Source organism: Podarcis tiliguerta (genome assembly GCF_965153285.1).
Source record: "Podarcis tiliguerta genome assembly, chromosome: 1".
Lineage (NCBI taxonomy): Eukaryota > Metazoa > Chordata > Lepidosauria > Squamata > Lacertidae > Podarcis > Podarcis tiliguerta.
The window spans coordinates 124,750,670-124,773,102 of NC_139534.1; the positions used below are offsets into that span (position 1 = coordinate 124,750,670).

The 22,433-nt window shown below is 45.8% G+C and overlaps 1 protein-coding gene across 1 annotated transcript in view; it reads right to left on the reverse strand.

The window, feature by feature from the left end:
* SYNE2 (spectrin repeat containing nuclear envelope protein 2) overlaps positions 1-22,433 on the reverse strand; it is a 256,839-nt gene that overhangs the window by 118,164 nt on the left and 116,242 nt on the right. The window contains exons 46-56 of the mRNA XM_083432892.1: positions 19,621-21,697; positions 18,354-18,676; positions 15,564-15,708; positions 14,140-14,358; positions 13,328-13,596; positions 11,150-11,318; positions 7,947-8,102; positions 5,711-5,851; positions 3,756-3,941; positions 2,666-2,803; positions 145-330 (exon numbers count right to left, since the gene is read on the reverse strand). Of these exons, the coding sequence (XP_083289018.1) occupies positions 145-330; positions 2,666-2,803; positions 3,756-3,941; positions 5,711-5,851; positions 7,947-8,102; positions 11,150-11,318; positions 13,328-13,596; positions 14,140-14,358; positions 15,564-15,708; positions 18,354-18,676; positions 19,621-21,697 (4,009 nt within the window). The remainder of the gene's footprint in view (positions 1-144; positions 331-2,665; positions 2,804-3,755; positions 3,942-5,710; positions 5,852-7,946; positions 8,103-11,149; positions 11,319-13,327; positions 13,597-14,139; positions 14,359-15,563; positions 15,709-18,353; positions 18,677-19,620; positions 21,698-22,433) is intronic.

Below are 22,433 nucleotides of genomic sequence, written 5' to 3' on the forward strand. Positions count from 1 at the left end.
AGAATACTTTTTTCCTCGTTTTCCTCCTCCAAAAACTAGGTGCGTCTTGTGGTCTGGTGCGTCTTATAGAGCGAAAATACGGTACATCTATATCCTGCAAAACCAAAGAGAATCCACTCTCTTGCAAGAGACACCCACACTTACATCAGCCAAGTGCTGGATGTGGGGAAGAATCTCCAATATCTTCTGTTGCAAGGCTTTAACTTGCTCGTTTACTTTGTTCAGCATCTTCACCGTGCAGCCAGTTTCAATTAAAGAGGAGAACTCCTCCAACTCTGGATAAATTGCGCTGAGAATGCTTTGCTTTTGCTCCGAATCTTCAAATGCCATCTAGGAAGGGGAGGGGGAGACAAGAAAGTTTTGACCCGAAAAAGGAGGAGGGGGAAGAAAGATTAACATACATGAAAATGCACTTTAATGCTCAAGAAAAATACAGCGGATGCTCGGGTTGCGAAAGTCATCCGTGTGGGGTGCATGTTCGCAACCTGCAGCGGTGCCTCTGCGCATGTGCAGGTTGTGATTCGGCACATGCGCAAAGCGTGATTTAGTGCTTCTGTGCATGCGCAACCATCAAAACCCAGAGGTAACCCATTCCAGTACTTCCGGGTTTCGGCGGTCCATAACCCGAAAAAACAAAACCTGAAGAGTCTGTAACTCAAGGTATGACTGTAACCTCATAATTCCTGAATCCTGCAGATGTGTGCAGCATCAATGGGCATTCATCAACTGGCATTAAGATTAAAATACGGAGCGCAAGAAGACCCCAGTTTTAATGGGGACCATGGTGCGTTAACCCTTCTCTCCCCGGGAATGCCCTCCTACGAAAATCAGCCCCACCCTGTGCATTCTCAGATCAAACATGAGTATGAGGCATATATTTTAAGGCTGGGGACACTTCCTCACAGCAATTTATTGTGGACTTGGTGTCGCTTTGTGGATGCAAATTGTGTGAACAGTCCGCACAACATTGTACTTCTCTCTCTTTTTTTTCAATTTTCAATTTTATTTTACACTTGAAACAACAACAACAACAACATTTCGAATAAAAGAAACACACAGGTTGATATCGATTTCCCTCCCCCACTTCCATGGTGCATTTTATGACTTTCTTTTCCTCTGCATTTTCTAATTTCTCATATATATATATATTCTCCTCATCTTGATATCTCACTATTTTTTCTTACTGCCAAATTTATTTTATTAGTGTTAACCTCTTAATATGTTTACAATATGTCTCTAAATATTCCATAAAACATTTCCAAACTTCCTCAAATAATTTTTTATCCTGATGTCTTATTCCATTTGTCAGTCTTGCCATTTCTATATATTCTATTAACTTTGTCTGCCATTCTTCCTTTGTTGGTGTTGCTTCTTTCCTCCAGCTCTGAGCACTCACCATTTGTGCTGCTGTAGTAGCATACATAAAAAGAGATTTATGAGCCCTGGGTATATTTACACCTGTTATGCCTAAAAGAAAAGCTTCTGGGGTTTTAACAAACATCTTTTTAAACATTTCCTCCCCAACTCATTATACACTGGTACCTCGGTTTACGAACGTGATCCGTTCTGGAAGTCCATTCTTAAACCAAAATCGTTCTAAAACCAAGGCGCGCCTTCCCTAATGAGGCCTCCCGCCACCAGTGCCATTCCATCATTCGGATTCCGTTCTTAGATCAAGGTAAAGTTCTCAAACCAAGAGAACTGGTTTTGCGGAGTTTGTAAGCCAAATCATTCTTAAACTGGACTGTTCTTAAACCGAGGTACCACTCGGTACCTTTTTGCACGGCCACAACATTGTACATTGTACTTATCAAAATGCATCCTATTTACCCCAACTGCACCCTGACTTAATCCAGTTTTACTGTTTGTGCCTTGATAGATTTTCTGTGGAAACTGTAAATCTAGATTAAATGATGGCGAGGGGGAATATGGGATGGCATTTTGATTTGGACAATGTCATAGGGAGGCTATGCAAAACTTGCAAGTGTGAGCAGCACTGAATTCACAACCAGCTTGTGCCCCATGCAAGACTTTGCTATCTGGGCTTCTCAACTTAGCCAAGTTGAGTCTTGGTTGACCACAAACTTGACATGAGCCAACAGTGTGACGCGGCAGCTAAAAAAGCCAATGCAATTCTGGGCTGCATCAATAGGAGTATAGCATCTAGATCAAGCGAAGTAATAGTGCCACTGTATTCTGCTCTGGTCAGACCTCACCTGGAGTACTGTGTCAAAGGCCTGGAAACGATGACTTATGAGGAACGGCTAAGGGAGCTGGGCATGTTTAGCCTGGAGAAGAGGAGGTTAAGGGGTGATATGATAGCCATGTTCAAATATGTAAAAGGATGTCACATAGAGGAGGGAGAAAGGTTGTTTTCTGCTGCTCCAGAGAAGCGGACACGGAGCAATGGATCCAAACTACAAGAAAGAAGAGTCCACCTAAACATTAGGAAGAACTTCCTGACAGTAAGAGCTGTTTGACAGTGGAATTTGCTGCCAAGGAGTGTGGTGGAGTCTCCTTCTTTGGAGGTCTTTAAGCAGAGGCTTGACAACCATATGTCAGGAGTGCTCTGATGGTGTTTCCTGCTTGGCAGGGGGTTGGACTCAATGGCTGTTGTGGTCTCTTCCAACTCTATGATTCTATGATTCTATGATTATCCACTTACCTGGAGTGCATCAGCATGCTTGTTCAAAGCTTTTGCAGAGTCACTTTTAGCTTCCTCTGTGAGCAGACGGTTGGTGTTTTCAAGCCAAACCTGGGTGCTCTTCAGGAGTTCTTCACATTCTTCCATCTTGCTGGTAGCCTTTAGCATAAAACGCTGCATTATCATTTTTATACTAGGCTGAACGAACGAAGCCCTGAGATTGCTGAAAGCTGCTGCAAAGCAATTTCAATAAGCAATGCAGCTGCTCATGACACCTATGTGAAAAACAGCCTTTTGACCATAGGTTTCCATTTCTGGTTTAGAATATGAGAGCTGGGGGGACATGGGGAGGGTGGGTGTACTAACAATATGGGGAAAATTTGGATACAACAAAGAAGGAACATTAGCAACATTGGGCACATGTGTTTTTCCCACTTTACTTTTGCAGAAACTTTGTGCCGTCAAATGTTTCCAGCTCTGCATTGCTATACCATACAGTGATCGAACTTTCAACCTTGGCATTATCAGCAGCATGCTCTAATCATAGCTGTCAACTTTTCCCTTTTTTAAAGGGAAATCCCATTCGGAATAAGGGAATTTCCCTTTAAAAAGGGGAAACGTTGACAGCTATGGCTCTAATCCATGGGTAGGCAAACTAAGGCTCGGGGGCCGGATTCGGCCCAATTGCCTTCTAAATCAGGCCTGCGGAAGGTCCGGGAACCAGCGTGTTTTTACATGACTTTTGGAAAACATCTGAAGGCAGCCCTGTTTAGGGAAGCTTTTAATGTTTGACGCACTATTGTATTTTAATATTTTGTTGGAAGCCGCCCAGAGTGGCTGGGGAAACCCAGCCAGATGGGCAGGGTATAAATAATTAGTAGTAGTAATAGTAGAATGTGTCCTTTTATTTAAAATGCATCTCTGGGTTATTTGTGGGGCATAGGAATTTGTTCATTATTTTTTTTCAAAATATAGTCCACACAGTCTGAGGGCCAGTGGACCGGCCCCCTGCTGAAAAAGTTGGCTGACCCCTGCCTAACTGACTGAGCTATCCATGTTGGGTATTTGATTAGCCAGGTCTGCCTTTCCATTGTCTCCAGCCATCTCTTACCCTGTTCAAATCTGCAGTTCTGCGCTCGGCCCGCTGAGAGACTTGCTGGTATCGTTGCAGTGGAATCATCCAGCGGTCCATCAGCTCTTGACCCTGCTGGCCAGGATCTTGCTCCACGAGGTCTTGAATCTCAGAATCCAGTTCGTTCATTTTGTAATGCCAAAGGTCCAGCATGTCCCAGATTCTCTGCGTGTAGCAAAAAAACAGCACATCCATTAACCAGAAGGGGCTTTATTCCTGTTTGTGATCTGTTTGGAGACACTTGCAACAGCAATTAGGGATGAGACAACTGTAAACAGCAGTAAGAAAATGTGATTATTGCGAAGATGGCAGTAACAGACCGTGAAGCTAAGTTAGAATTGAAGAACGAGACAAAAGTGGTCTTGGAATTACAGTGGTGCCCCGCAAGACGAATGCCTCACAAGACGGAAAACCCGCTAGACGAAAGGGTTTTCCGTTTTTCGATGCGCTTCACAGGACGAATTTCCCTATGGGCTTGCTTCGCAAGACGAAAATGTCTTGCGAGTCTTGAGATTTTTTTCCGCTCCCCATCCCCTTTTTCTAAGCCGCTAATAGCCACTAAACCGCTAATAGCGCTAATCCGCTAAGCTGCTAATAGGGTTGCTTCGCAAGATGAAAAAACCGCTAGACGAAGAGACTCGCAGAACAAATTAATTTCGTCTTGCGAGGCACCACTGTATTAGAAGACAGAAATAATTAGCATCCAGATTTATTTTTAAATTATTATTTTTTTAAACACGTTGGAAAACAAGCAGAATTTTGGGGTACAATTTATTTTAAAAATCAAAAGATTCAAAACTACTACAGTGCTCTTCCCACTCCACCAGTTTGGCCACAAGGAGGAGTTCGGAAGCATCCATTTCTGCATTTTTGTGTTGTTATACTGTACACGGCCCTGTCATCCTCGGATGAACATATATAAATTTTATAAATAATGATAACCACAGTTACTCATTTCGCCCGAAATGAGACAAACAATAGTTACTTCTTCAACTCTGTTGTTTTCTGAACAACCCAAGATCAAGCTACGGTCTACAATCCAGGCCAGTTCAGACAAACCATAGTTTACAGCTCATGACGGTTCACAGAGTGTTAGTAGAAAATGGAAGCAGTGGATTCCAATGTGGTCAATGCAACTGTGCAGGGTGGGACCTGGGGAAGGAGCAGGTCTGCTACACATCACGCCATCTTCTGCAACCTGATGCTCCCCAGATGTTGCTGGACTACAACTCCCATCACCCCTGACCACTGGTCATGCTGGCTGGGACTGATGTGGATTTGAGCCTAACATCATTTGGATGGCACCAGATTGGGGGAGGCATTAGACAAGGATGGGAGGTAACCTGCAGGCAGAGCCAGGGGGGTGTAACAGTTAAGAGTGTTGGACGAGGACATGGGTAGGCAAACTAAGGCCCTGGGGACGGATCCAGCCCAATCGCCTTCTAAATCCGGCCCATGGATGGTCCGGGAATCAGCGGGGTTTTTACATGAGTAGAATGTGTCCTTTTATTTAAAATGCATCTCTGGGTTATTTGTGGGGCCTGCCTGGTGTTTTTACATGAGTAGAATGTGTGCTTTTATTTAAAATATATCTCTGGGTTATTTGTGGGGCATAGGAATTTGTTCTCCCCCCCCCCTTCAAAATATAGTCCGGCCCCCACAAGGTCTGAAGGACAGTGAACTGGCCCCCTGCTGAAAAAGTTTGCTGACCCCTGGACTAGGACTTGGGAGACCAGGGTTCAGATTGCCACTGAGCCGTGAAGTTCACTGGGTTACCTCGGGTTTGCCACTCTCTGTCAGCCTAACCTACCTCCCAGGATTGTCATGAGGATAAAATGGGAAGAGGAGCCCTGTAGGCCACCTTGGAGTAAATGTGGGATATAAATGTCTTAAATAAACAGACCTAAGCAACACCCTTGTTGAGTCATTAATACCTTCTGGATTTCTTTTGCTCTTGCAGTGCTCTTGCTCTTCTGCTGCAGCATGTTTTCAACCGCTTGCAGGCCTTTGCTGATGTCTTGTATTTTTTTATCTGCCGTGTAGTGTGGGGAAAGCTTCAGGGATTCCGTGGTGACCTAGAGCAGTTTAAAAACAACACGCAAACAAAATGAAAAGTCCTGCAGCGGAAGGGAGAGAAGAAGAGAAACACGAAGACCAAACTAACACAGGACCTTTCAAATTACGTTCAGGTTTCTTGCCTTCTTTAAATCACAATAATCTGGAAAACACCGATGAATCTTTTTAAACAATCCTATATACATCAAGGGACGTGGGTGGTGCTGTGGGTTAAACCACAGAGCCTAGGACTTGCCAATCAGAAGGTCGGCGGTTTGAATCCCCACGATGGGGTGAGCTCCCGTTGCTCGGTCCCTGCTCCTGCCAACCTAGCAGTTTGAAAGCACGTCAAAGTGCAAGTAGATAAATAGGTACCGCTCCAGAGGGAAGGTAAATGGCGTTTCTGTGCGCCGCTCTGGTTCGCCAGAAGCGGCTTAGTCATGCTGGCCACATGACCCGGAAGCTGTACGCTGGCTCCCTTGGCCAATAAAGCGAGATGAGCGCCGCAACCCCAGAGTCGGCCACAACTGGACCTAATGGTCAGGGGTCCCTTTACCTTATATACATCAAACCACGTCCCAGGCAATCTCTGTGTTGTCTCTTTTCTTTCTATGCTTCCTACATCTATCTGTATGTGGAACGAATCTGCCATCTCTCCATTTTATGAATTTATAGAGGTTTGGGGGGGGGGAGATACATACCGGTAATCATATTATCCTGCTCAGGGTTCTGAGAATGTAAGGAGAAACTGGCTGCTAGATTAGGACAATAGTCTATACAAGTCCAGCATTCTGTTTCCCAACCAGAGCCTCCTAAGGGAAGCCTGGCAAGGTAAAAGATAAAGCCAAAGGACTCCTGGATGGTTAAGTCCAGTCAAGGGCAACTATGGGGTGCAGCGCTCATCTCGCTTCAGGCTGAGGGAGCCGGCGTTTGTCCACAGACAACTTGCCAGGACGAAATCCGATTGGCAAGCCCAAAAGGCTCAGTGGTTTAGAACACAGTGCTACCCCCGTTCCTTGGGAAGCCAGGAAGAAGGGCATGAGAGGGCAATAGGACGCTGTTGCTGTTGCTTTCAGCAACAGATATATACAACAGATACATTAATTGTGATTAGCAGCCTGCTCCTCCATGAATTTGCCACTCCTTTCAAAGCCTTAAAAAGTTGGTGGCTACTACATCCATTTCTTGTACAAGCAATTCCATAGTTTACCTATGGATCGTGTGAAGAAATGCCTCCCTTTTGCTTTCCTGAATCTCATACTGTTTATTTTCACTTGATGACCCCACTGGGTCCAAGTATTACAGGAGAAGAAGAAGAAATCATTCTTGCCATTTCCTCCATACCATGCATAATTTTATAAAACTTTTATTTCATGACTCCCTGTTATTTAAACTTCACTAGAAAGGTCAAATTACTGGACTATGCTGCAAAAATGCAAAATCAAACGAAATTGGCAGTTTTTATTTTTAAACAGCAAACAGAATGCATATGCAACTAAAATTATTGGTCTTTTCCACGGTCCTTGCTCTTTTTACCAAGCAGTAAAATGCAGTTGCATTAGCTTTTTAAGGCAACTAACATGCTATGACAATCCATGTTCACATTATTTTTTGGGGAAACCCAAACATGCAATGCACATTTTAGGGATTAAAGAACAGCCTGAGCTCCAATTAAATTGTCATTATATTAAAGCTAAGCTGGCCGCCTAGAATCTGCCTGACAAATTAGCCAATGGGTTTGTGGGAAGACTAAAAGGTGGTATAGCCTACTGGTAGGGTATCTGTATGATATGCAGAAGGTCCCCGGTTTGATCCCTATCTTCTCCAGGAAGAGACCTCTGCCTAAATCCCTGGAAAGCCACTGCCAGTCCGTGTAAACAACACTGAACTAGATGGAGAAATAATCTGACTTCATATAATTCGGCCTCCAATGCTATTCCTATATTCTATGCTCTTATTGTTGAAGCTACACAGTTATAGATCAGGACAATGCCTTAACCAGAGACCATAAGCCACCCAGGTCTTTCCAAATGTCAAGCAAGAAATGCCTGCAAATAAGCCGGAAATCCAATATAAACTGTTCTGAGCATCAAAATAAATAAAGGTGGCTTTTACCTTTTCTTCTAGCTCTTGCAAAGTTTGCTTGCAGTCTTCCAAATGAGTTTCAATCTCGACGGGAACTATCGTATACATTTCAGAGTATTTGATACGTAACTTATCCATTATCTCCTGGAGAATTTGCTTCTGACTGTCAATGGCTCTCTGGATTTCCTAAGAGGGAGAAGGAAGCAATTGTGAGGCAGGGGAGTCCCCACTGCGGTTAGCAGGCGGACTGGTAGTTTTGGTGCCGTACAAAGCCTCATTTTGACTAGGCAGGCAAGCAGGTTAAACCTGAGAGATGCTCGCGTTGTTTAGTCGGATGATGCTTTTCAATTCACCCAAGAATAAATTAAACCTGATACCATTCCATTGTCCTGTCGAGGCATATTGACAGATGAAATAATATATTGAGCACTGAAAATACATCTGCAATTAATCCTCGCAGCTTGGCTTTGTTGCATGTGGGAAGAAAACCCTTTAAAAAAAACCCCACATATTTACCAAATGAAGTCCTACCAACAATAAAATGCAACAAAAAGCAACAGAGCTGGTATATTTAACTCTTGTGTCCATTCTAACGAAAAGATCGGAGAAAAACAGCCAGTCCCAGTTCTGCGTGAAGAGTATCAGTTTCATGAGCTAAAAGGAACTTGACAGTTGTCTACTATTTGTGGCCCAGAAATTTAATCTGATCTACATGGCAGAAACAACTGAAAAGAAGCAAATTTTCAGCCAAATTTCTAGGACGTTTTACTTACAGTGTTGTTCCTAAGGCCAAGGCATTTCCCTGGCACTTAAATACTGAGCTTTGAGATTCGAATCAACGTATTGTGCAGTAAGAGTAGGCAAGTGGAAAGTAAGGGCATTTGTTCACCTAATAACCTACAAAAAAAGACGACTCTGTATATTTCTATGAATAAAAAGGCTGGCTTGCAGTGTGTGTGAACCTTTGTGTGGCCAGGGGCATTGATGTTGATTTATGCAAGTGCCTCTCTAGTTATGCCTGCATAAGAGGAAGCTTCTATCTATTATCTTTGGCCACACTCCCGCTATACATTTAAAGCAGTATCAAATTACTTTAAAGAGTCATGGCTTCCCTCAAAGAATTATGAGGGCTGTAGTTTGTTGTATGCTGAGAGTAGCTAGGAGATCCTTGTTCCCATCACAGATCTACAGTTCCCAGAGTTCTCCGGGAACAAGGGATGGGTTGCTAAACCACCCTGGGAACTGTAGTTCTGTGATGGGAATAGGGCTCTCTTAACAACCCTCAGAAGCCTTAATAGACTACAGTTCCCAGGATTCTTTGTGGGGAAGCCATAGCTGCTTAAAGTGGTTTGATACTGTTTTGAATGTTTGGTGTAGATCAATGGTTCCCAATTAGGTGGACCCCTGCAGGTCCGCAGAATGCACCCAGGGGGTCCGCAGCCCCATCCTTTACCTCCCCCCCCTATTTTTTTGTCATTTCTGCATAGTAATATCACAAATTTTACAGTCTGTTTTAGCACTGTGCGTTTCCGAGCACAATTCAAAGTGTTGGTGCTGACCTTTAAAGCCCTAAACGGCCTTGGTCCAGTATACCTGAAGGAGCGTCTCCACCCCTATCGTTCTGCCCGAACACTGAGGTCCAGCGCTGAGGGCCTTCTGGCAGTTCCCTCGCTGCGAGAAACAAAGTTGCAGGGAACCAGGCAGAGGGCCTTCTCGGTAGTGGCACCCACCCTGTGGAACACCCTCCCACCAGATGTCAAAGAGAAAAACAACTACCAAACGTTTAGAAGACATCTGAAGGCAGCCCTGTTTAGGGAAGCTTTTAATGTTTAATAGGTTATTGTATTTTAGTGTTTTGTTGGAAGCTGCCCAGAGTGGCTGGGGGGGACCCAGCCAGATGGACGGGGTATAAATAATAAATTATTATTATTATTATTATTATTATTATTATTATTTCAACATATTGGCCAAAATCGGTTTTGAAATCACACTGTGATAACAATTTTGACCTAGCAATACACAGTAATATATTGTTCCTTGCAAGAAAGAAAGGAGGGCAGCTGATTTTGAGGCACTGCTGGTATTGCACGATGGATGGAGAACAGGGCAGCTGATTGCCCTGACTTCAAGGCACCATGGCACTGAGTCCGAGCAGCTTTTCTCAGTCAACAGAAAAGCAGCAGCAGCCACGGTGGGTGCTGGCTGCCCTGCTGATGGCAGCTTGATGCACCCCCCATCCCCATCCCCTCCCCTTCAAACCATGCGATGGAGGTGACTCCTCTTCCTCTCCCCCCCCCCCCGCCCACCAGATCTTCATGACTGCTCCTTCCATCATTCCCACACCTGATCTCCAATTTCAGACATCGCAGTACAGTGGTACCTTGGGTTACGTACGCTTCAGGTTACAGACGCTTCAGGTTACAGACTCGCTAACCCAGAAATAGTACCTTGGGTTAAGAACTTTGTTTCAGGATGAGAACAGAAATCGTGCTCCGGCGGCGCGGCAGCAGCAGGCAGCCCCATTAGCTAAAGTGGTGCTTCAGGTTAAGAACAGTTTCAGGTTAAGAACGGACCTCCGGAACGAATTAAGTACTTAACCCGATGTAACACTGTACATCAGAATATCACAATGTTTAGCTGCTGATATATCACGATGTTGCAAACCAGATCTCACTCAGCCCTAGTCTGTTTTTCAGTATACCTAAAATCCTTTGCTTATTAGGGGCTACCCCACATTTTGTTCCAAATTTAGTTCGATGAGGGGGTCTGTGGCTTGGCTTTTGAAAAATAGGGGGTCCTCAGTAATTAGCTAATTGAGAACCACTGGTGTAGATTGTTAAGAGTGACTTGGGGGCTTCCAGACTTTGCAGGCAGGATTCAATCAGATACAGGCAAATTCACAATTAAAATGGCACTCCTACATAACAAAACCACTTTAAAAAGTTTTTTGGGATTTTTTCCTATAAGGAATGGGATGGGAAACCCCTCCAGAAAGTGTAGTATAGCTATTACTTGATACAATGTCATCCGCTTTATTATCAGTTCTATCTCCAGTAATAAAATTGTATCTCTTATCGAAATAGAAATATTAACGGATCATTTGCTGATTTCAAAATTAACACTGAAGGCTCAGGGAGGGAGTCTGGAATAATTATCAGCACCCCGCCTATGAAGACCCCCCCCCCTGTAGTTGTGTTGTAACCACAAAGCATGACAGTGGATGTTTTACCAACCTCAAGTTTCGCTGTCTTTTCATTAAGTGGTTCTAAGTCTGTTTCATGGATAAAAGATTCAGTGTCACGTAATGAAGCCTTCAAAGCGCCGATCTCCTCGTTCACCTTGTCCCGCTCTTCAATTTCAGACTGCACAGCATCCTTTTGCTTTTGAGCCTTTTGGAAGAGCCTGAGAAAATTGCAAGTCGTAAGATTAAGGGGAGGCGTTCAGGGAAGCCAGAATCTGAGTTCTAGCAGGCTCCTAATATAGAATCATAGAGTTGGAAGAGACCACAAGGGCCATCGAGTCCAACCCCCTGCCAAGCAGGAAACACCATCAGAGCACTCCTGACATATGGTTGTCAAGCCTCTGCTTAAAGACCTCCAAAGAAGGAGACTCCACCACACTCCTTGGCAGCAAATTCCACTGTCGAACAGCTCTTACTGTCAGGAAGTTCTTCCTAATGTTTAGGTGGAATCTTCTTTCTTGTAGTTTGGATCCATTGCTCCGTGTCCGCTTCTCTGGAGCAGCAGAAAACAACCTTTCTCCCTCCTCTATGTGACATCCTTTTATATATTTGAACATGGCTATCATATCACCCCTTAACCTCCTCTTCTCCAGGCTAAACATGCCCAGCTCCCTTAGCCGTTCCTCATAAGGCATCGTTTCTGGGCCTTTGACCATTTTGGTTGCCCTCCTCTGGACACGTTCCAGTTTGTCAATGTCCTTCTTGAACTGTGGTGCCCAGAACTGGAGTTTAGGGCCCATTACCTGGTTTCTAAGGGCCCTAAACTCAAGCACAGCTTTCATTTCCACTCACTGGAAACTGCCAAGCTTCTCTATCTTTAAAACGATGTCTACTTAGAAGTCCCAATGAGTTCAATGAGGCTTACTTCCAAGTAAGTAAATTTGGGATTGTGGGCTTAAGGACCATCAGTAGTGGATCACACAATCAGTAGTGGGTGGTAGGGCAGTGTGAGTGGGGCTCTTTTGATCTCCCAGCTTCCCCATGCCATGCATTGCTGTCATTTATCGGGAGGCAGGGAGAGGCAAACCAGTGGGGGAGCTCAGCATGGTGATGATCTGATGCTCCTGCCATGTCCACACCACGCCAAGTCTACTGCGGCGTTACCCTTCCTCTTAGTGACACAGTTTTGGGAAGCCAGGACAGCAATGCTGCGCCAACCCACCTGCTACTGCACATAAGTACGCAATGAGTAATTAATTGGCTAGATTTATCACTTTAAAACTAGGCCCGGGGAACCTGTGGCTCTCTAGATGTTGCTGGACTAGAATTCCCATAATCCTTTACCAATACTGGCTGGGACTGATGGGAGCTGGAGTCCCGAAACACCTGGAGGACCATGGGTCTTCCCTGCTTTAGAAGAAGAAAAGAGTTTGGATTTGATATTCCACTTTACCCTAAGGACCCTTTAGGGACGCAGGTGGCGCTGTGGGTTAAACCACAGAGCCTAGGACTTGCTGATCAGAAGGTCGGCGGTTTGAATCCCCACGACGGGGTGAGCTCCCGTTGCTCGGTCCCTGCTCCTGCCAACCTAGCAGTTCGAAAGCACGTCAAAGTGCAAGTAGATAAATAGGTACCGCTCTGGCGGAAAGGTAAACGGCGTTTCCGTGCGCTGTTCTGGTTCGCCAGAAGTGGCTTAGCCATGCTGGCCACATGACCCAGAAGCTGTACGCTGGCTCCCTTGGCCAATAAAGCGAGATGAGCACCGCAACCCCAGAGTCGTCCGCGACTGGACCTAATGGTCAGGGGTCCCTTTACCCTTTACTAAGGACCCTTTAGCTTTACCTTTTAAGGAGTCGCAAAACAGCTAAGAATCTCCTTTTTCCCTTCCTCCCCCACAACAAACACTCTGTGAGGTGAGTGAGGCTGAGAGACTTCAGAGAAGTGTGACTGGCCCAAGGTCACCCAGCCGCTGCACGTGGAGGAGCGGGGAAGCGAACCCGGTTCACCAGATTACGAGTCCACCGCTCTTAACCACTACACCACACTGGCTTACAATTACAATTTACTGTGGGGAAAGTGTTTCCTTTTATGTGTCCTGATTCTCCCACATTTGGCTTCAGTGGAGGATTCAGAGTCTTAAGCCTCATGAGAAATGAAGAAGAACGTTTCTCCGTCCACTTCTTCCAAGCCAAGCATAAATGTGTATGTCTCGACATTTACTTAGACTTACTCTTTTGTTCGATTCTGCATGGTGTGGATTTCATTCATAACAGTAAGGCCTCCTCCCTCCTCAGACAGACATCCGGGGACCCTGAGAATACTCCTGACGCGCTGAAGTATTAAGCGCAACAACCGTTTCTCAGCATTCACACTTTCTCCATAAATGTTCGTACATTCCAGGAATTCTTCCAGCTCCTCTTTGCTGGCTCTCTCCTTTTCTTTCGGGTTTTCGGGCAGTTCTTCCTGAAGATTGTCTAGAATGATGCTTTCTCGTTCCATCTGAAGAAAGAAGAAGATAGCCACCAGGGGAGGGAGAAGGAAAACAAGATTACGATCCTTTGCACGCTTACTTGCAAGTAGCACACATTGGGATTGATTTCTGAGCAAGCATGCATAAATGACTCCAGTTAATAACACTTATTTTATACATAAAACAGACATGATTATTTATTGCTATTAACAGAATCTCCCTGCGTACAGTAAACACATTTACATTATACAAGAGGGACTGCCAACAAAATGTTGCAGCATGGAAGGCTGCTCCGTTCCATCGCACCTCCTCATCAGTTCTCCATTTCCCTCCTGAAAACCAATCAGCTTTGTGCCACTGAGCATGCTCAGTCCTCAATCGGCTATTTTTTAAAGGGAAGTCCCCGCCTCCCTTATTATTATTTTTGTACTTCTGCAAACTTCCCTCCTGCACATGCTCGACAACTCAGCTACAGCCCCATATTTGAGATAAACCTGAATTAAAATAGCCTGTGGAGCATCAAACCTGGAATAATCACCTGGCTGAGATCCCCCCCCCCCCCAATTACTCACTTCTTCACTGACGGATTTCCACTCCTGGTTCTGTTCTTCACAGTTTCCCTCCCATTCTTTTGCAGTGTCGAGCAAACAAAGCCACTTTAGCCACAAAGTCGTCACAACGGTGTCAATCAGCACACAACCGTTTTCGCTGCACATCGAAACCAGTTGTCCCGAGTCCTGACGCAACTTCCTTAGATCCTCTTCGATTGAAACCAGTCTGGAGGACATCATCTTTAAAAGAAAGAATTAGCGTAAACAATTGGCTTTAGTGAAATGTTTTCTTTTTGTTTATTATACGATGTCTTTCCTATTTTAAATCCCATGGTAGGTCTCTCAGGGCAACTTATTTTTTAAAAAACCAAATCACATAATAAAGCTAAAAGACAGTAAAAACACACACATCAAGCACAATAAACTAAAATATAAAATTACTGTGCCCATATATAACATTAAACCATGGTTTGTTTTTACCATGGTTTGTCCATCAAGCCATGTGTAGTCTCACAGCTGAGCAAATAAGGCATGGCTGATTTCTCCAGACGTGGTTCGTTTTCCAGCTGCCCATGCCTTGTGCCTTTAATAACTTGGTGAGCATCATAGGTGGGTGACCAAACAAACCATGGTTAAGCAAAGCTGCTGGGTTTGGATAGAGAGCAGAACTGTAGTTAAAGCAAACCCTGGTTCATAGGTCAACAACAACTACATCGTGCTTTGTTCCCAAGAAGCAAAGATGGGTTCCTTTGTAGAGCTCTGTTCAAGCAGTTAGACAAACCGGACTTTGGCTAAACAAACCATGGTTATGACCAGGGGTCAGCAACCTAAGGCCCATGGGCCACAAGCGGCCCATGGGGGGTGTTTTACTGGCCCATGGACCCCCCCCCGTCCGCTTGGACGGCTCCCATGCACCATGCTCAACCAGCGTGGAACAGAGCGGGGACAACCTTCCACAATGCTGGCCAGCTTCCCATCAGCTGCAGGAAGCTCCTGCAGCCGATGGGAAGCCGCGCACGCCTCCTCCGCGCCAGAAATAGTGTTTGCGCATATGTGCGCACGCACTCCGGCCCATCGCAGCGTCTGAGGGACTGTAAACCGGCCCAAGCCACAAAAACTTTGCCAACCCCTGCTTATGACTAATACCCAGCCCATAGCCACCTCCCAAGGGGGCCAATTTAAGCAGCAAATGGCTGTCTAAAGTTGTGCATTCTGCAGCTATTGTGCGGGGGCACAGAATAGACTAAAGGCTCTCGCAGCCACTTGCTTTCTGTTAAAACATAGACTTGCTGCTGCATCTATGTTTAGCCATAACAGTGAGCAGCTTCATAGAATTATTGTTAAAGATTCTTTACACTGTGGGTGGGTGTATGTGTGAAGTGCTTTGAGGACTGCAAACATTTATGATCATAAAAACACACCACTGTGGTGAAGATTATTCTCACCTTGCTTTGTTCCGACTGCTCTAAAGCTTCTTTATAAGACACTGGAATATGGTACAAAGATTTCTGAAGAACCCTTTCCGCGTCGTTGAGATTAACATGTATCACCTCTTTGGATTTTTTGAAGCGGTTGTATTTTTCCAAGCATCTGTGAATGCAACAACATTAAACAAAGCAATTAAAACACACCCATTTTTTTTTCTCCAGTCGTGGAAAGATCAACCCAAAGGTTATAACCAGTGGCAGAAACTAAATGTATATACAAGAGAGATTTTTAAATATATATATATATTATTATCCAGTGGTGGCTTTGCACGTCTGCTGGTGCAAGACAGGATATGTGATTTTCAACAATTTCTCTTAACCAACACCTGGCTCGTTCTTGGCTACATACAGCTTGTGATTAGTTGAGGACAGAGAATGACAACATATCCCACTTAGGAAGCTAAGCCAAACCCTGGCTTAGTGCAGCTTGGCATAGCAGCTAAAAGGACCAGGGAGGAGCAAAGTGGCACCAAACTCATTTCTAGGAGCCCACAAGGGTCCACAGCTGTCAACTTACAGATTTGAAAATAAGGGACCAGCAGCCTCAAAAATAAGGGATCAGCAGCCGAAATAAGGGATTTTAGACAACCAGCTCCTTTCCTTTCCCTCATAACAGTCAATCAAAGGAGCCTCCAAAACAAATCCAAAAGCCCCCCCCCCCCTCGATCGCCGCCCGCCATTGTACTCAACCAGTTCCTTTCCTTTTCCCCCCATCATGTGCCCCCGCTCCAGACAGACCTTTTCCCCGGGAAGGGTGAGTGGGCCATCGATGATGTATCCATCCGATTCTGAGCACAGGTATGTTCAACTTCTGAGCCCCTCCGAGCCAAAGGCAGAAAGCCCAGCCAGCAGCCAAACGAAGCCTCAAGCGGTGGTTCCCACAGCGCAGCAACCCGGCAAAGGGGATGCAGCAAGGGAAACCACCGTCACCTCTCCACTGGGAAGCGCTGAGCAAAGACGAGTCCCCAGGCAACGCGGCCAATTTGATTGGCACAAGGCATGCAAGCTCCACCCCCCAGTCGTTCTTAGACTCCTTATTGGGTGAGCAACGCAGCCAAGCAACACAGTTGGAGCCTCCCTCCTCCCTGGCTGGCAGGGAGGGAGGGAGAGGAGATGTTTCCTTTGAAACCCGGGAAATTTACGGGATATCATCAATCCGGGACAGCAGCGGGAAACGGTGCTGGGATAAAGGAATTTCCCACCAAATAAGGGATGGTTGACAGCTATGCATAGGGTCTTGCTAAGCCAACATTTGGCTTAGCGTATCACATGAACCCGCTCACTATTCCTGGACCTAGCAGACCCCACCTGCCCTGTCAAGCCCTACCTTCTCAGACAAGGCACCATCTCTTTGTTTGAGCTCAGAAGCAGCATGCACAAATGGACATCTGAAGATGCTAGCAGGAGCAATGGTGGAGCCCATGCGCCTATTCCCAGGCAAGTCGTTTGTTAACTTTGGCGCTTTAACTGTGAGCTACAATGCTGCACTCTTGGCATCTGTTTTTTCCTCGAGAGGCAACTGAGTGCACCTCCGGTGGTAAAGTAAAACTGCTGTGTTAACATCGCCAAAGTGACCTCCTTAGGGCGCAAGCCTGGGCAGCGTGTATGGACTGCCCAGACAACAAACTCCCCTCTCAGCCTTGCTGATGCAGTCCAAAGGAAAGCAGAGCAAGACCAGCTTGGCTCTGTAGGGTTTAAATGTAAAGGGACCCCTGACCATTAGGTCCAGTCTTGACCGACTCTGGGGTTGCGGCGCTCATCTCGCTTTATTGGCCGAGGGAGCCAGCATACAGCTTCCGGGTTTTGTGGCCAGCCGGACTAAGCCGCTTCTGGCAAACCAGAGCAGCGCACGGAAACGCCGTTTACCTTCCCACCGGAGCGGTACCTATTTATCTACTTGCACTTTGACATGCTTTCAAACTGCTAGGTTGGCAGGAGCAGGGACCAAGCAACAGGAGCTCACCCTGTCACAGGGATTCATACCGCCGACCTTCTGACTGGCAAGACCTAGGCTCTGTGGTTTAACCCACAGCACCACCCACATTTCCCTTGGAGTCATGCCTTTTTGGTTGTAAACCTCAGTGCAGGGAGCTCACCCTGTTGCGGGGATTCTATGTGGGGCTACCTTTGAAGGTGACCCGGAAACTACAACTAAGCCAGAATGCGGCACCTAGATTGGTGACTGTGAGTGGCCGCCGAGAACATATAACACCGGTCTTGAAAGACCTACACTGGCTCCCAGTATGTTTCCGAGCACAATTCAAAGTGTTGGTGCTGACCTTTAAAGCCCTAAACGGCCTCGGCCCAGTATACCTGAAGGAGTGTCTCCACCCCCATCGTTCTGCCCGGACAAGGGCCTTCTGGTGGTTCCCTCACTGCGAGAAGCCAAGTTACAGGGAACCAGGCAGAGGCCCTTCTCGGTAGTGGCACCCGCCCTGTGGAACGCCCTCCCATCAGATGTCAAAGGGATAAACAACTACCTGACTTTTAGAAGACATCTGAAGGCAGCCTTGTTTAGGGAAGTTTTTAATGTGTGACATTTTATTGTATTTTTATTCTTTGTTGGAAGCCGCCCAGAGTGGCTGGGGAAACCCAGCTAGATGGGCGGGGTACAAATAATAAATAATTATGATTATGATTATTACCAACTGCATGTGGCCCTCAGTGTGAAAAGGTTCCCGCGCCCCCACTCCTTGCTTCAACTCTCCACTAGCCAGCTTTCTAAAGCGATGAGAACTGGCTACCTACCTCTGTACATCCGATTTTCTCTTTTGCTCCTTCTCTCTTGCTATCAAACTCTTAGAAATGAGATCCCCAAGGGTTTTTTCCAGTTGCAGTTTGGCCTGTGGATCGACTATGCTTTCCATCGCAGAGGTCAGCGCTTCTACTTGAGACATCGCAGTCTCAAGTTCTTCTTGTCTCTGGCGAGAGAGGAGGCTGGGCTCTGCGAGCTCATCCAGAATGAGCAGAGGAGTGCAGAAAAGAGCCTCGCGTTGGCTGAGGAGGTCGGAAGCCCTTCGGACAGCTTCTCTGTAAGACTTCACAGTCCCAAAAGCTTCATTTAAGGCACTCTGCACAGGTTAACAAAATTTTATTTTTTAAAGGCAACTAAAAAATGCCACAAGATTGCATGGGTGAAAAATACACACCTTTTATTTCATATGCTACTCTGCCCTGATGTGATAAGACCTGCCAATATAGCTGGGCTCCAGATTAGGTCCATTTCAGAGATTAAGTTAATGCAGGGGTCAGCAAGGTTTACTTCGACCGGGCCAGTTCACTCCCACGGAGATCGCTCCGTGGGCCGGATTGCGGGGACTTGCCGAGCAGACAGCTGGGTTCGGGGGCGGCTCGGGGGCCGTTTAAACGACCTCCATGGGCCGCTTGTAGCCTATGGGCCACAGGTTGCTGACCCCTGAGTTAACGTCTAACTAGTAGGAAGGCCTTTTCAGTGGTGGCCCCAAAACCTAGAAATCCCCAAGCTAGTAGATTTAATTGTGTTGGCTAACGCCTCATAAGAGGCTGGACACAACCTTTTAGTTAGCCAGGCCTGCCTTTCCGGTGGTATACTTCTGTCTGGCCCCTGGCTCAGCAAACAATAGGAAAAATGACAACTAATCTTCAATGTGGCTTAATAAAGTGAAAAACCAAGACAAATAAAAACAGCATGGAAAACATGCATACAAACCCCAGCAGTCAAGAATTCCTTTGCTACTGTAACCTGCCATTCATCAAACTCTTCATTGGGCATCTCAAATGTTAGAGATGGTGACAGGTAAAAGATGTGTGACAGGTGAATATTCCACTTAGGGACTCCCATGTGGTTACACTTTATAGAGGACAGACCCCCATTTGATGGCCTGTCAGGCAGTCTGTTACTAGAAGCTGTTGCTGCTCAGAGAAGATCTAGAATAGGCCAGAGGAGCCAAAAGCAGAGTAGGCCAGAGATCTGCCTCAGCAGAAAGAATCTCAGCAGAAAGGCCAACAGGTAAACAAGATATCTAGGATTACTCACTTTACGTGCGGCAATGTCAGATTTCAGCTGTACTTTCAGGCTTTGCAGTTCATCCAGTTCCCTCTGCAAACTATCAGGGAGGGAAGATTGTCCTTCCTGAGACCCCCTCTTTCTATTAATTAAATCTTCAGCAGCGCGAGATTCTACTTCTGCAGCATCTTCAATCACTTTACAGTACATATTTTCACATCGGATCGTCTGTGTTTCCAAGTCAAGTAGAATGGGCTGCTGGAGCTCAGATTTAATTTGCTTTAAAGCTGCTAAACTGTGACCCAGCTTGCTCTGGAAACCTTGCTCGTGTCCGCATTTTTCTTGAACAGCCAGTATCTTAGATTGGATCACTTGTGCCAGCCCATCTATTTTCACGCCCAAGCTCTTTATTTGCTTCATCTTGGCCTCCTTGAGAGAAGGACCAAAGGCCTCGTGTTTGCCTAGCAGTCTGAGTGCCTCCTGAGTTAAGTGCCTGGCATGCTGCACTTTCCAACTTAAAGTCTTTTCTGACATCGGACTGGTTTCAGAGGCAATAGAGTCGGAGCAATCTTTCAAAACATCACAGTGTTTCTGTATAATGGAGATGAGAGCCTCGACTTCTGAGAGTGCCGTTCTACGCCCGTCGCCCTCCGCAGAACAGTTAAGCCTCTGCTCAAGCTTACGTTTCAGCTTGCAACACTCGCCTTGCAATTTCTCAAGGTCCGGTACATCCCATTTCAGATGCAGGCATTCCCAAATCTCCTTGTAGTTTTCTAAGTGCAACAAACTTGACTGGATGGCTACTGCTCTCTCTTTAAGCGCAAACAATTTACCCTTGATGTCTTGGTCCACACCTGCCTGGTCCAGTTCCAATTCCTCACGCTGGAGGCTGCATAGATCCTGCTCCAATGACATCAGCGTCCTTGTGACTTTTTCATAGGCATCTACCTTGTTTTCTGCTGTACGGCGGTTAATCTGGTTTAGCCTGTGAGCTCTTTCAGTTCTGCTCTGGAGGCTTCTCAAGAAGTCATTGAGAAACAACTTCTCAAACACATTTAGCCCCTGAGGAGATGCATCTACAATACCTTTTGCTTCCTCGATCTCCTTTGCAGACTTTTCTACGACATGCCAATGGTCCATTTCTGACTTCAGGCTTGTGTCACCGGTAGCTGGCTTGGATACCCTCTCTGCTTCTTTAAGTTTTGCTTGCAATTTTTCGGTGTCTGCAAAAAGCTGCCGTCTTTTTCCGAGCTGAGATTCCAGCTGCTCCAACCGCTCCATTAATTTCGGAACAAGGTCTTTGTAGCAAGCTTGCAACTGGTCAGAAAGGAGGGCGAGGGCAGAAGCTTCGCCCGATTCCAACTGAGGAGCAATGCGCTGTGCCTCGTCCACCAATTGTACGACACCTGCCTTTTTCTCCTCGGCGGCCCCGATCAGAACCTTGCAGCTTTCGATTTCCAACATCAGATCATCCAGGAAAAGCGCTGCCTTCCCGTCCAGGTGGGGCAACGAGACTCTGGCCCACAAAACAGCCTCTTCCATCTTCTTTGTGAGGTCATACGCCTGAGGATAACGGCCACTTCTCTGGGCATCTTCCGTAGGGGTCAGCTGCTCTAGTTCCTCCACTCGAGTCTGCAAATCATTTATTGCGCTTTCCAGAGCTCTCTTCCCTGTGTCGGTCCACATCCTCTTCATCTGCATCTCAGCACCACTTTTGAACACAGAAACACTATTTTTAAGCGTTTGTAATTCTGTGGCCATCAACGCCGAGTGTGCTTGGTTGTGGGCATCTACGCCTGTTCGCAAACAGTGCTGCCGCTGCAGCAAGTTTTGGAGCTCCTGTGCTTTATCCATGAAAACCTTAAACTCATTGGCTTGCGCTGCAACCCGGATCTGCTTCCTTGTAAGCGTGTCTTCCATTTGTTTCCACCACTGGTCTATCTGGGCCACCTGGCTTTGGATTAACTCATTGTCCATCCTGGTTAGGTGTCTAGATAGGTGTCCTTGTTCAGCCTTCAGCTTTTGCAAAAGGATCCTCCCTTTTTGTATAGAATCCAAGCATTTCTGGATATTCTCCAGCAGAACTGTGTCTTCTGACAGGGGTACCCTTTCGGAAGAAAGAAAAAAGGAGTAAAAATCTAACATTTTGAAAGGCTGTTTTGCTCAAAGCACACCAGCTAAACAAGCTACTCAGAGCTATATTTCGCAGGCAGTAAGTAGAGATCAGCGAGAAATTCTGACCAGTTTGCATTTAAAAGTGAACCTAAACTGGTTTTCACTCTCCAGAACAATACATGAATCGAAAGTGAGCCATCCTTCCAATTTCGCAATGTAGATCTCCACCCAAGCAATGCATGTATACAATAAGGCATATACTAAGTCTATATAAAAATACACCATTTAGCAAAAGTAAACACACATCAAAACATTACACTAGGGAAAATATGCTTTCGAAAAATGTGCATATTCGGCAAATTTTGAATATAAACATGTGCTACGTGAAGTGAAATTCACACTAAAATGCTGGTGAATGTTCAAGAGGACCTTTTTAAAAAGTAAATAAATATTGTGATTGGGTTTAGAATTGTGGAGATGTGGATTTAAGGCGGGGGGGTGAGAAGCCAAAATTTAGATTTTCCCACCCCTACCACTAACTAGATACCAAAGGCCCAATTTGTATGGAATTTTAGTCTTGCATGGATAGGACTGAAGCCTTAGTCAAAGACTCAAGTAAATAAATGTTTATTAATCATTTGAAATACACACCTTCCCCCAGTTGCAATTACTTGGGATGTCAGGTTTTACACTTAGTTTTTGATAAAAAGGTACAAAATCCAAGTGCC